Raw genomic sequence first — 12,776 nt, 5'->3', positions numbered from 1 at the left:
TTCAAATTTGGTAGGAAAGAAAATGAAGTCGTAATAGGTCAGAAGTAGGGGAGCAGTGAACAGAAGGCCTCATAGGTTATTTTATTTAGGGACCATCCGTAAATACATGTATATTTATAAATATATATGTTTTAATATATATCAGCAAATATATATATATATGTATAAATACAGAAGACCGTGACTATAACAACTAAGGCAGTACTGAGAAACATGCAGCCTTCTTTGTTGAGAGCCAAGAGGCAGGCCTAAGGAGTAGACGGTTGTTGCTGTTCAGTTGCTAAGGATGGAGACTCCTTAAAAAGGTTCAGGCATTTAAAATGAAAATGTTCAACGTTAAAACTTAAAAACGTAATTGGAAGCTCAAAATGACATGCCAAATAGAAAGCAGTCTTTCCAATACACACATTTAATAGAGCGAATCTGGCCAACTCTAATTATTTGAAGATAATGGTCTTGCATGGCCTCTACACATATTAAAAGAGTGAGCATTCTCATCCTTCCCTGGAGGTTACAAGCTCAGAAACTAACAGAGGTGACCGAGGGACAAAACATGCTAGGACTGGAAAAAGCAATTTACTAAATAGTGACCTGCTGGCCTGGAAGTTAATTCAGTTTCAAAATGGAGCAAATTAGTCCCTTCTCAATGCCAGGATGGAACCCACAGCTTCCTTTTAGGGTGAAAGAATCATTAACATTTCAGAATTAGTCAAGATCCAGGGCTGGCATTTAGGAACCTGATAGTTTTGCCCTGATGGCACATATATCTGGTTTCTTCAATGATCGCATATTCTGACTAGTATGATGTTGGGCTCCAAATAGCAAATGGGCATTACAATGGGCTTCCCAGGTGGCTCAGTGTAAAGAATCTGCCTGCCAAGCAGGAGATCAGGGTTTGATCTCTGAGTTGGGAAGATCCCCTGGAGAAGGAAATGACAAGCCACTCTAGTATTCTTGCCTGGGAAATCCCACAGACAGAGGAGCCTGGAGGGCTACAGACCATGGGTCGTAAAAGAGTCGGGCATGATTTAGTCACTAAACCACCACCATCACCACCTTTACAATGGATCCAGGATGGGAAGGTGTCTTTGGGTGATGAGGAGGGTGCTGAAGCTCCTGTAGGCCATCACACCAGCTGTGGTCAGACCCACTGAAGGGTCTGTACCTGAGCAGAGGCACGTGGGTGTCACTGATGGGAACAGTTTTCGGAACAAAGCATGAGGACTGATTGTGTCCGAAAATCAGATCCATCCATCATGAACACTGTTGTTTAGTTGCCAAGCCATGTCCAGCTCTTTGCGACCCCATGGACTGTAGCCCACCAGGCCCCTCTGTCCATGGGATTTTCCAGGCAAGAGTACTGGAGTGGGTTGCCATTTCCTTCTCCAGGGATCTTCCCCAGCCGGGGATCAAACCCACGTCTCCTACATTGGCAGGCGGATTCTTGACCTTTGAGCCACCAGGGAAGCCCGTCACGAACATACTGGGATGCAATGCCCAGTGTGCTCCATCTGAGAAGGATGCCAGTGTCGCCTTTGAATTCGGAGGAGCTAGCAAGTGCCAGGTACCACATGCCAGTGTGTGAGCCCTCAACACACATAAAGGTCAGGTAATTGAAACTTATGGCTCCCGGAACGTGTAATTCAGCTATGGAACTGCAAGGGGTAATTAGTATTAATAAATTCACTGAACAAGGCAGAAGAAGCCACAAGAAATGCTACAGATCTCTGTGAGACCAAATTTAGGATAAAACTGGAAACCGCTACTTCAAGTTTTAAATTCTTAGTCTAACTCCTCAGCTGCAAATTTATATCCATCTCATCTTTTTCATTTAATAAACAGGTTTTAAATTCTAGACAGGATCCCCAAGACATGCACCAGAAATAAATAAAAATCCCCTCACTCTTTCATCTCACTGTCTTTGTTTTAAAGGACTCTGTTTAGAAAAAGTAAAATGACTGCTGCTGTAGAAAATGAATGTTCTTATAAAGGGGTGGTATACAAGCTCACACTTTTGCAATCATTTTTCCCGAGCTTGTTCTGCCAAATAAGCATGAAACACTTTACAAATATCAATGCAGGTCTAAGAATAAGAATATGGAGAATGTGCATTTTGAGGACAGCTTTGGGTATGATTAATTTTTTTAAAAAACAAATGAGTCAGAAGGATAGCGTTTAAAAAATATATAGAACATATCATCACTTTACAAATGTGTGTATTAGTTGCTCAGTAGTCTGACTTTTTGGGGCCCCATGGACTGTAGCCCACCAGGCTCCTCTGTCCATGGGATTCTCCAGGCAAGAATACTGGAGTGGGTAGTCATTCCCTTCTCCAGGGGATCTTCCTGACCCAGGGATCAAATCCAGGTCTTCCTCACTGCAGGCAGATGCTTTACCAGCTGAGCTACCAGAGGATAACAAATATCCCAATTTCTATATCTGTACTCAAAGTTGAGATCCCAGGGGTTCCTTAAGAATTGTCTTGAGGAGCCTCATGTAACCTCCAGGAAAGAAAGCTCTGTGTGGCCATTAAAACAAGCTCACAGCACCCACACTGGATGCCAGCCAAGACTGCGCTTCACACACATCAGTGAATGAGAATCCCAGGGAGGCTTGTGAAGATGGAGATTTCAGGATTCCCCCTTTAAATGTGGTTTTCAAGGTATGTGCTGACCTCAGGAATCTGCTTATTTAATAAGCTCCTCTAAGGATTCTGATACAGGAAGTTCCTGGACCACAACTCAGGAAACACAAACTAAAAATGTATAAATTTAGTGGGAAGAGAAGTCTTTGAGGGAGGGCAAATTTTAGGCCTGAGTTAAGAATATTTTATTTACTCTTCAACACACAATTTAGCTGTGTCAAAATGATCTTTAGTAGGAGCATGTCAAATTGTTTTGAAGTAAATTAAAACTAATTATCATTATGGAAACACTTAAAAATAGATAAGGAAACCAAATGAAACTATGAATGATAAAACTAGGATCCTTGGCTAATGACAATTGTAAAACAAAACCATAAATATTTTTTTGGTCTTCAAAGATATTTGAATAATTCTGTTTGTGCCCAATTCTGGGTTGTTGGACATTCTTCAAGTATATGATAATCAAACTATGTTTTAATATAATGTTATATAATCAACAATAATATAGAAATCCTATTTATAATGTTTAATAATATCAAATTAATTTGCACTATTTTGCACAAGTAATCCAAATCATTTAAGAGGTGATTTAAAAGACATGATATCTTAATGTAGATGTGGTCATGGGAAATGGAAAAATCAGAAGAAATTAAGTCACTCCTGAATATGCATTAAGAAACAGGAAGACTTCCAAATTAAGAAATATCTCTTAAGTTAAGGCTAAATGCCTAAAAGGAAGCCACAGTGCCTCCCCAGGTCCCCATTCAAATGTAATCTTAAAGACTTTAAAACCTTTTTATTGCCAAGGTTCAGTGAAAAGCTCACATCCATAAAATGTGAATCTGAGCCAGGGGGTGAAAACAGAAGCAGAAAGGATACGAGGGATTGCAAAGAGCTGAGCGAACACGTGAAAGGAGGAACCCCAAGCCATCTGCCAAGGAGCCACATAGGTCATGACGAACTGCAGCTTGTGAAGCAGGTCCCCGAGCTGAAAGCGAAAGACAGAGATGCATCAGTGGGGACAACCACGTGGCAGCCGTGTCACAGCTGGTGAGAGCCTGTGTTAAAGTTGCAAAGCCACAGTGTGACTGTCATTAGTCCTCTCACTGTTACCTTCTGGGAAACGGAATATTTTGAGAAATGAAAATATTTCCTCACATATCAGTAAACAAAGGATGTCACAGTCATCAGCATCCACTGGTGAGCTCTGAGGAAACTCAAGAAAGGAAAGAACGCCTGTCATCTAGCAGGCATTAGACTGTAGCCACTCCCTATGGTGAGTCCTGAGGAATATCAGGATGTGAAAACTGGAATACTAGCCCCAGATAGCTAAGGTGCACATCAAAGGAATGATTTCTTTTTTTATTTTATTATTTTTCTTTATTTTACTTAACAATACTGTATTGGTTTTGCCATACATTGACATGAATCCGCCACGGGTGTACATGAGTTCCCAACCCTGAACCCCCCTCCCACCTCCCTCCCTATATCATCCCTCTGGGTCATCCCAGTGCACCAGCCCCAAGCATCCTGTATCCTGTATCAAATCATCCTACCCTCTCCCTCTCCCTCAGAGTCCAAAAGTCTGTTCTATACTTCTGTGTCTCTTTTGCTGTCTCGCATACAGGGTTATCATTACCATCTTTCTAAATTCCATATATATGTGTTAGTATACTGCATTGATGTTTTTCTTTCTGGCTTACTTCACTCTGTATAATCGGCTCCAGTTTCATCCACCTCATTAGAACTGATTCAAATGTATTCTTTTCAATGGCTGAGTAATACTCCATTGTGTATATGTACCACAGCTTTCTTATCCATTCACCTGCTGATGGACATCTAGGTTGCTTCCATGTCCTGGCAAGCCCAGACTCATGCATCTTCCCACACACAGAAAAGCACTAAATTCCTTAACCTGACCTATCTGGTTTCTTTAATTAACAACCATCTTTTGATGTTTCTACTACCTGCCCTTTGTTGCAAAACTCCCATATATCCTAGCTCCTTGCCTCGCCTCCTTAGAGTAGTTTCACAGAGCTATCTGAAATGCTGTCTCCTGGGCTGCAGTTCTCATTTTGCCCCCAAATAAAACTTAACTTGCAACTCTCAAGTTGTGCAAATTTTTCTCAACACTTCCTCTGTCTCATATGCAAGACAGCTGTTCAAGGGGACTTTCAAACAGCAACAAGATGATCAGAGGAAACCTTGCGTGGTTAATTTCACCAAGTTAATGATATGGTCTATCTCTGTGTTTCTTAAAAGAATACTCACAGCTTGGTCTTTCCTCCTCCATACTTGGGTCTTTCAGGGAAAGATTTATGCAAAACCCCATCATGATGGACATTGCTCAAGTTTTTTGTGTATGGACTTCAGCCTACTCTTCAGTCACTCCTACTGGAGAAAACTGCTCGATAGGATTGAATTACAAGTTACAAAGTGCTTTAGAAAGCCAAGATAGGATAAAGGAGCTGCTGCATTTAGGTGTTAGACAAGCCAGCACAGGAGAAAGCTGAGTTCTGGGGAGGAGTAGGGGTTGGAGAGAAGAGACCTTATGTGGCCTAAGCATGAACACGAGGGGAAAAGTGCCCAGTGGTTTGGGCTGGAGATCCAGAATATAAAGGTGCTGGAAAGGATGAAGAGGGCCTGATTCACGGACTGCAGACTCCTGCTTTGTAGACAGCAGTGACTGATGGACCCCAGATGTGAAATTCTGTGGCTGTCACTTTTAGATGCAGTCAGTAAGTACCAACATGCTTCCGAAACTCCACATACACTCTTCACCCATAATGCAGACCTCTTTTTTTTTTTTTAAAAAATTGAACTATAGTTGATTTACGATGTTGTGTTAGTTTCAGGTATACAGCAAAGTTGATTTCGGTTATACATATGCCTGTCTATTCTTTTTTTCAGATTCTTTTCCCTTACAGGTTTGAGAAATGGAATGTTTTCTGCTGTATCAGTAAAGAAAGGACATCACAGTCACCAGTGATTGCAGCCCTCCCATGCAAACGAACAAGCCCTGAGGAGACTCAGGGAGGAAAGAGTGCCTGTCATCTAGCAGCCATCAGACTGCAGCTAGTCCCCAGTGTGAGCCCTGAGGAAACGCAGGATGGGAAAACCGGATACTGGGGCCAGACAGCTGAGGTGCGTATCAAAGGAATGATTTCAGGGAAGCCGACACCTGCATCTTTCCATACACAGAAAAGCACCAAATTCCTTAACTTGAGATATCTGGCTTTCTTTAATGAACAATAATCTTTTGATGTTCCCAGCTACCTGCCCTTTGTTGCAAAACTTCTGTATAACCTGGCTCTTCCCCTTGCCTCCTCAGAGCAGTTCTCTCAGGGTTTCTTGAGATGCCGCCTCCCAGGATTACAGTCCTAAAAATTCCCGCCCAATAAAACATAACTCAATTTTTAGGGTGTGAATAATTTTTTGTCAACAGATTATTACCAAATATTCATTACAAAACACCTGTGCTATGTAGTAGGTCCTTGTTGGTTGTCTACTTTATATATAGCAGGATATATATGTTAATCCCAGGCTCCTAACTTACCCTCCCCACCCTTTCCCCTTTGGTCACCGTAAGTCTGCTTTCTATGCCTGTGGATCTAGTTCTGTTTTGTAAATAAGTTCATTTGTACCATTGTTTCAGTTTCTTCATATAAGCAATATCATATGATATTTGTCTTTCTCTGTTTGACTTACTACGATCATCTCTAAGTCCATCCATACTGCTGCCAATGGCATTATTTTATTCTTTTTATGGCTAATATTCCATAAAATAGAAAATTCAAATGGCAGGATGTGTTTGTTCCTAGACTGGTTAGCATATGAGATCGTAAAATACATTCACCCGGCTCATGATGTGAAAAGAGAAGGAAAAATAGAACCCTTAATGAGGCTCAGTAAGTGTGACACAGAACATCAGAAGATCACAATGAAAAGAAAGCGAAAGCTAGAAAATGGGCCACTGAGGAAAGACAGGTTCAAGGAACCGAGAGAACTTAGCCCGTCAGTGAAAGGTCAGATCTGTGATTTTGTGTCATGCGAGTGTATGCCCCTCGGTTCCTTGGACTGGCTACCGAAGATGAACCCGGGACAGGTGTTCTCTCAGAGGCACAGCAAATCAGGAGCTCTTGAGAAGCGACCGCATCTGGTGGTGCAAGAGCCCCATGGTCTAAACTGTCCCCTGGGGACCCTGGCCACACACCCAGCAGTGAAGGGTCAGAGGCAGAGAGAAGGCAAAGGGGAGAGCAAGGGAGAGAAGGGAAAGCAGCAGAGACAGTGGGGAGGACTGCGGCGGAGGAAAGAGAAAGGAAAAGTGGAGGAGAAAGATGATGCAATTGGACCAGAAGAACTGCGAAGGAATATGAATTCTGGGTAAGAAAAACAAACATTCTTTCCCAGTAACTTTCACGTTCTTCCCTCTGGCTCACTGACATCCACCCGAGAGCTGACTTCAATTGGCTTTCAAGTTCTTTCAGAAAGTCCACTTTAGTTTTAATCGAGTGGTTGGTTTAAGCTTCTTGAACCCTGGATCTGGACGGGTCTCCAAGGCTTTGGGGGCCTTTGAGGTGCCAAAAATTGAGAGAACAGCAGTTTACTCTCTCATGTCAGCTTGAGGTTGTATCTTTAAGGTTCAAAAAACTGAGTCCTTTCCCAAACCATGGTTCAAATGTTCACAGTGGCAGTATTTACAATAGCCAAGACATGGAAGCAACTTAAGTGTCCATCAACAGATGAATGGATAAAGATATGGTACATATATATAACTGAATACTTATCAGCCATAAAAATAATGAAATAATACCATTTGCAGCAATACAGATAGACCTAGAGATGATCACACTAAGAAAGCCAAAGACAAATATCATATAATATCACTTATACACAGAATCTAAAAAAAATTTATACAAATGACCTTACTTACAAAACAGATTCACAGACTTAGAAAACAAACTTATGGTTACCAAAAGGTAAACATGGTGTGGGGGGATAAATTGAGAGTTTGGGATTGTCATATACACACTGCTGCTGCTGCTGCTGCTAAGTCACTTAAGTCATGTCTGACTCTGTGCGACCCCATAGATGGCAGCCCACCAGGCTCCCCCGTCCCTGGGATTCTCCAGGCAAGAACACTAGAGTGGGTTGCCATTTCCTTCTCCAATGCATGAAAGTGAAAAGGGAAAGTGAAGTCACTCAGTCATGTCCAACTCTTCACGACCCCATGGACTGCAGCCTACCAGGCTCCTCCGTCCATGGTATTTTCCAGGCAAGAGTACTGGAGTGGGGTGCCATTGTCTCCTCCCATATACACACTACCGTATTTAAAATAAATAACCAACCAGGATCTACTGTGTAGCACAGGGAACTCTGCTCAATATTCTGTAATAACCTAAATGGGAAAAGAATATGAAAAAGAATGAATATATGTATATGTACAACTGAATCATTTTGCTGTATACCTGAAACTAACACAATATTGTTAATCAACTATACTCCAACATAAAATAAATTTTTTTAAATTAGTCCTCTCCCCACCAGTTAAAGATGATGTGGACAGACAGGTCAAACATAGACTCAAACTCTTGATTCACTTCTCTTAAAAGATATGATTCTCTTTGAAGGTCATTATCATATCCACGCATCCCCACCATTAATTCAACCAGAGGAAAAGTATGCTAATTACAAAATAGGAGACATTCAAACCAATGACTCTAGAGTACATCAAAAGCACAAATCCTGAGAAGCGGGGATGAACTCTCTTGTATTAACTTGCTCCTTTATGCCCTCCCAACTCTATCGAGCAAAATGCCTCTGGATTTGAAACATTCTCGTCACAACACTGTTAAGAATTCTTCGTCTGGTTATTAAGATTTAGTCCTGTGACTCAACGCCTAGGTGAGAACTGCAAGCGTGAGCACGATTAACTTATGAGATGTATGAACCCCCAAATGCCCTGAAAATGAGTCATGGGTTTTAAAAAGTTATTCCTGTTGGGTTTTCAGTGTATGACTATATCCTGGGAGGCTTTTAAGCCACCTCCTGGAAAAGCTGATAAGTAGGTCAGGCATTGCAACTACAATCAGACAGGCAGCCCCAGGGAAAGCCTCATCTGCAAGTTGAAAGCATTAGCAAGTTAAACTTTGCTGCATTATGATTAAATGAATCTATCACAATTATTTTTTGCATAGCACAGCACCGTGTATTTATACACAAGCAAAACCAGTAATCAGGCACATGCACTCCTGCTGTAATTGCAGCCAAGACCCCAGGTATCTTTGTTCTTTTCCTATGTCTCTGCTTTGTTTTTTTATTCTTTTTTCATGACCACTGTGAAGAACAAAATACAAGCTTTGTAAAAGATTTTCAGTATGCCGCTCGTCAAACAGACTCTGCTATTCTTAATCATTGAAGCCAGATCTCCAGAATGACAGTTCTTTATATACCAGTGATTGATTCCTCCACAACTCAGTAAATATTTTTATTATTAAGCTTTTTCTTTCACACTGGAGTATAGCCAATTCACAGTGTTGTGATAGTTTCGGGTGGACTGAAAGGGACTCAGTCATATATACACATGGATCCATTCTCCCACAAACTTCCCTCCCATTCAGGCTGCTACATAACATTGACCAGAGTTCCCTGAGCTATACAGTAAAAATTCAGTAATTTAATAATCTAATAACCCTCCCACCAGAAAAAGGACATGCTGGCACTTTGTCAGATGTCAACACAACACAGTGTTTAAGAGCATGGGCCGGAGGGCACACTGCCTGGGTTTCAATCCCAGCTGGCACCTATCATGGGGATGATACTGGGACCTCCCCACATGGTCATTTGAGGATGAAATGACTTCATCTTTGTTAAGGACTTGGGATGCTGCCTGGCAACAATATGTGCAATATAGGACAAGTGGATATCTTCTTTGAGGACATATTTTCTCTTGATCAGGAAATTCTAGGGCTCCCCTCTAAACAACTGAAACTTACCAAGTCCAGGTCCTCTATTTTTCAGAGGAAGAAATCAGACTCAGGGAAGCTGAGTGGGCTGCTTAGGGAAGACAGTGAGTTCAACGGACCATGTGAATCCAGATGTTGAAATTCCTAGTTCTCCACCTGGTGATGGATTTCTACCTCCCAAACCTACCACATCTTCTTGAGGACTCGAGCCATCCTTGAGGGACAACAGCAAGAAGCAGCAGAGGAGAGGTGTCTGCTACCTGTGCCTTCCTGCTGATAGCAGTGGGCAGGGTCACAAGTCTGAATGGGACAAATGGGGCCACAGCCACTACTGGGGACCTCTTTTCCACACACACCAGGCTCTGATCTGTCCTGGAACACCCTTTTCAGTACAAATGCCAGACGAACAATAGATGAGTCAGTCCACCCAACAAGACCAGTGACAATCAAATGGTCTCAACAAGGCAGGCTATTGGGTTTCCTATGCTTCTTAAAGGCACAGCTCCAAGAAGGTTGATATGACCTACGTATTTTTTCCCCCTAAAAGTGTAAAGAGGTATGCTCCAGGTTAAAAGACTCAACTTCATATTTTCCCTTTATACGTCTTTCTTCTCTTCTAAGGTTAAGTCAGATTAAAGAAAAAAAGAAAAATGTATGGGCATCCAAAAAGCAATGTCTAAGCACACAAGGAAGTAAATGAATGAACACTTGAGGGGTGGCAGCCAAGAAGGGCTACCCCGCATCCGAAGTCAGGGGCAGCGGCCCAGAGTGCCAGGCTGCGACAGTGCAGGAACGGCCAAGAGGAGCTACCCTGCGTCAGAGGTCAGGGGCGGTGGCCAAAGGGCCAGGCTGCGACAGCGCAGGAGCAGCCGAGAGGAGCTACCCCCATCCGAGGCCAGGGGCAGCGACTGCGAGGAGCAACCCCACTTCCACGGAGTGGTGGCTGCATGGGCGCAGGAGGGCCAGGAGCTTCTATTCCATGTTCAAGGTCAGGAGGGGCAGCAGTGAGGAGATACCCCTCCCAAGGTAAGGAGCAGCGGCTGCGCTTTGCTGGAACAGCCGTGAAGAGACACTCGATGTTCAAGGTAAGAGAAATCCAAGTAAGACGGTAGGTGTTGCAAGACGGCATCAGAGGGCAGACACACTGAACCCATAATCACAGAAAACCAGTCAATCTAATCACACGGACCACATCCTTGTCTAACTCAGTGAAACTAAGCCATGCCCTGTGGGGCCACCCAAGATGGGCGGGTCATGTGGGGAGGTCTGACAGAATGTGGTCCACTGGAGAAGGGAATGGCAAACCACTTCAGTATTCTTGCCTTGAGAACCCATGAACAGTATGAAAAGGCAAAATGACAGGATACTGAAAGAGGAACTCCCCAAGTCAGTAGGTGCCCAATACGCTACTGGAGATCAGTGGAGAAATAACTCCAGAAAGAATGAAGGGATGGACCCAAAGCAAAAACAATACCCAGCTGTGGATGTGACTGGTGATAGAAGCAAGGTCTGATGCTGTAAAGAGCAATATTGCATAGGAACCTGGAATGTTAGGTCCATGAATCAAGGCAAATTGGAAGTGGTCAAACAAGAGATGGCAAGAGTGAACGTTGACATTCTAGGAATCAGTGAACTAAAATGGACTGGAATGGGTGAATTTAACTCAGATGACCATTGTATCTACTACTGTGGGCAGGAATCCCTCAGAAGAAATGGACTAGCCATCATGGTCAACAAAGGAGTCCAAAATGTAGTACTTGGATGTAATCTCAAAAATGACAGAATGATCTCTGTTTGTTTCCAAGGCAAACCATTCAATATCACAGTAATCCAAGCCTATGCCCCAACCAGTAACGCTGAAGAAGCAGAAGTTGAATGGTTCTATGAAGACCTATAAGACCTTTTAGAACTAACACCCAAAAAAGATGTGCTTTTCATTATAGGGGACTGAAATGCAAAAGTAGGAAGTCAAGAAACACCTGGGTAACAGGCAAATTTGGCCTTGGAATGCAGAATGAAGCAGGGCAAAGGCTAACAGAGTTTTGCCAAGAGAACGTACTTGTCATAGCAAATATCCTCTTCCAACAACACAAGAAAAGACTCTTCACATGGACATCACCAGATGGTCAACACCAAAATCAGACTGATTATATTCTTTGCAGCCAAAGATGGAGAAGTTCTATACAGTCAGCAAAAACAAGACCTGGAGCTGACTGTGGCTCAGATCATGAACTCCTTATTGCCAAATTCAGACTTAAATTGAAGAAGGTAGGGAAAATCACTAGACCATTCAGGTATGACCTAAATCAAATCCCTTAACGATTATACAGTGGAAGTGAGAAATAGATTTAAGGGACTAGATCTGATAGATAGAGTGCCTGATGAACTATGGAATGAGGTTCGTGACATTGTACAGGAGACAGGGATCAAGTCCATCCCCATGGAAAAGAAATGCAAAAAAGCAAAATGGCTGTTTGGGGAGGCCTTACAAATAGCTGTGAAAAGAAGAGAAGCGAAAAGCAAAGGAGAAAAGGAAAGATATAAGCATCTGAATGCAGAGTTCCAAAGAATAGCAAGGAGAGATAAGAAAGTCTTCCTCAGCAATCAATGCAAAGAAATAGAGGAAAACAACAGAATGGGAAAGACTAGAGATGTCTTCAAGAAAATTAGAGATACCAAGGGAACATTTCATGCAAAGATGGGCTTGATAAAGGACAGAAATGGTATGGACCTAACAGAAGCAGAAGATATTAAGAAGAAGTGAAAAAAAAAAAAAAAAAAGAAGAAGTGGCAAGAATACACAGAAGAACTGTACAAAAAAGATCTTCACAACCCAGATAATCACGATGGTGTGATCACTCATCTAGAGCCAGACATCCTGGAATGTGAAGTCAAGTGGACCTTAGAAAGCATCACTATGAACAAAGCTAGAGGAGGTGATAGAATTCCAGTTGAGCTGTTTCAAATACTGAAAGATGATGCTGTGAAAGTGCTGCACTCAATATGCCAGCAAATTTGGAAAACTCAGCAGTGGCCATAGGACTGGAAAAGGTCAGTTTTCATTCCAATCCCAAAGAAAGGCAATGCCATAGAATGCTCAAACTACCGCACAATTGCCCTCATCTCCAAGCTAGTAAAGTAATGCTCAAAATTCTCCAAGCCAGGCT

The 12,776-nt window shown here is 42.4% G+C and overlaps 1 protein-coding gene across 1 annotated transcript in view; it reads right to left on the bottom strand.

The window, feature by feature from the left end:
- Window positions 1–12,776, bottom strand: part of PCNX2 (pecanex 2) — a 306,992-nt gene that overhangs the window by 102,160 nt on the left and 192,056 nt on the right. Inside the window, exon 22 of the mRNA XM_068982673.1 lies at window positions 3,524–3,632. Within this exon, the coding sequence (XP_068838774.1) occupies window positions 3,524–3,632 (109 nt within the window). The remainder of the gene's footprint in view (window positions 1–3,523; window positions 3,633–12,776) is intronic.

The sequence above is a fragment of the Capricornis sumatraensis genome, chromosome 10, assembly GCF_032405125.1.
Source record: "Capricornis sumatraensis isolate serow.1 chromosome 10, serow.2, whole genome shotgun sequence".
Lineage (NCBI taxonomy): Eukaryota > Metazoa > Chordata > Mammalia > Artiodactyla > Bovidae > Capricornis > Capricornis sumatraensis.
The sequence above is the reverse complement of the archived record's forward strand: the minus strand, read 5'-3'. Positions and strand labels throughout refer to the sequence as shown.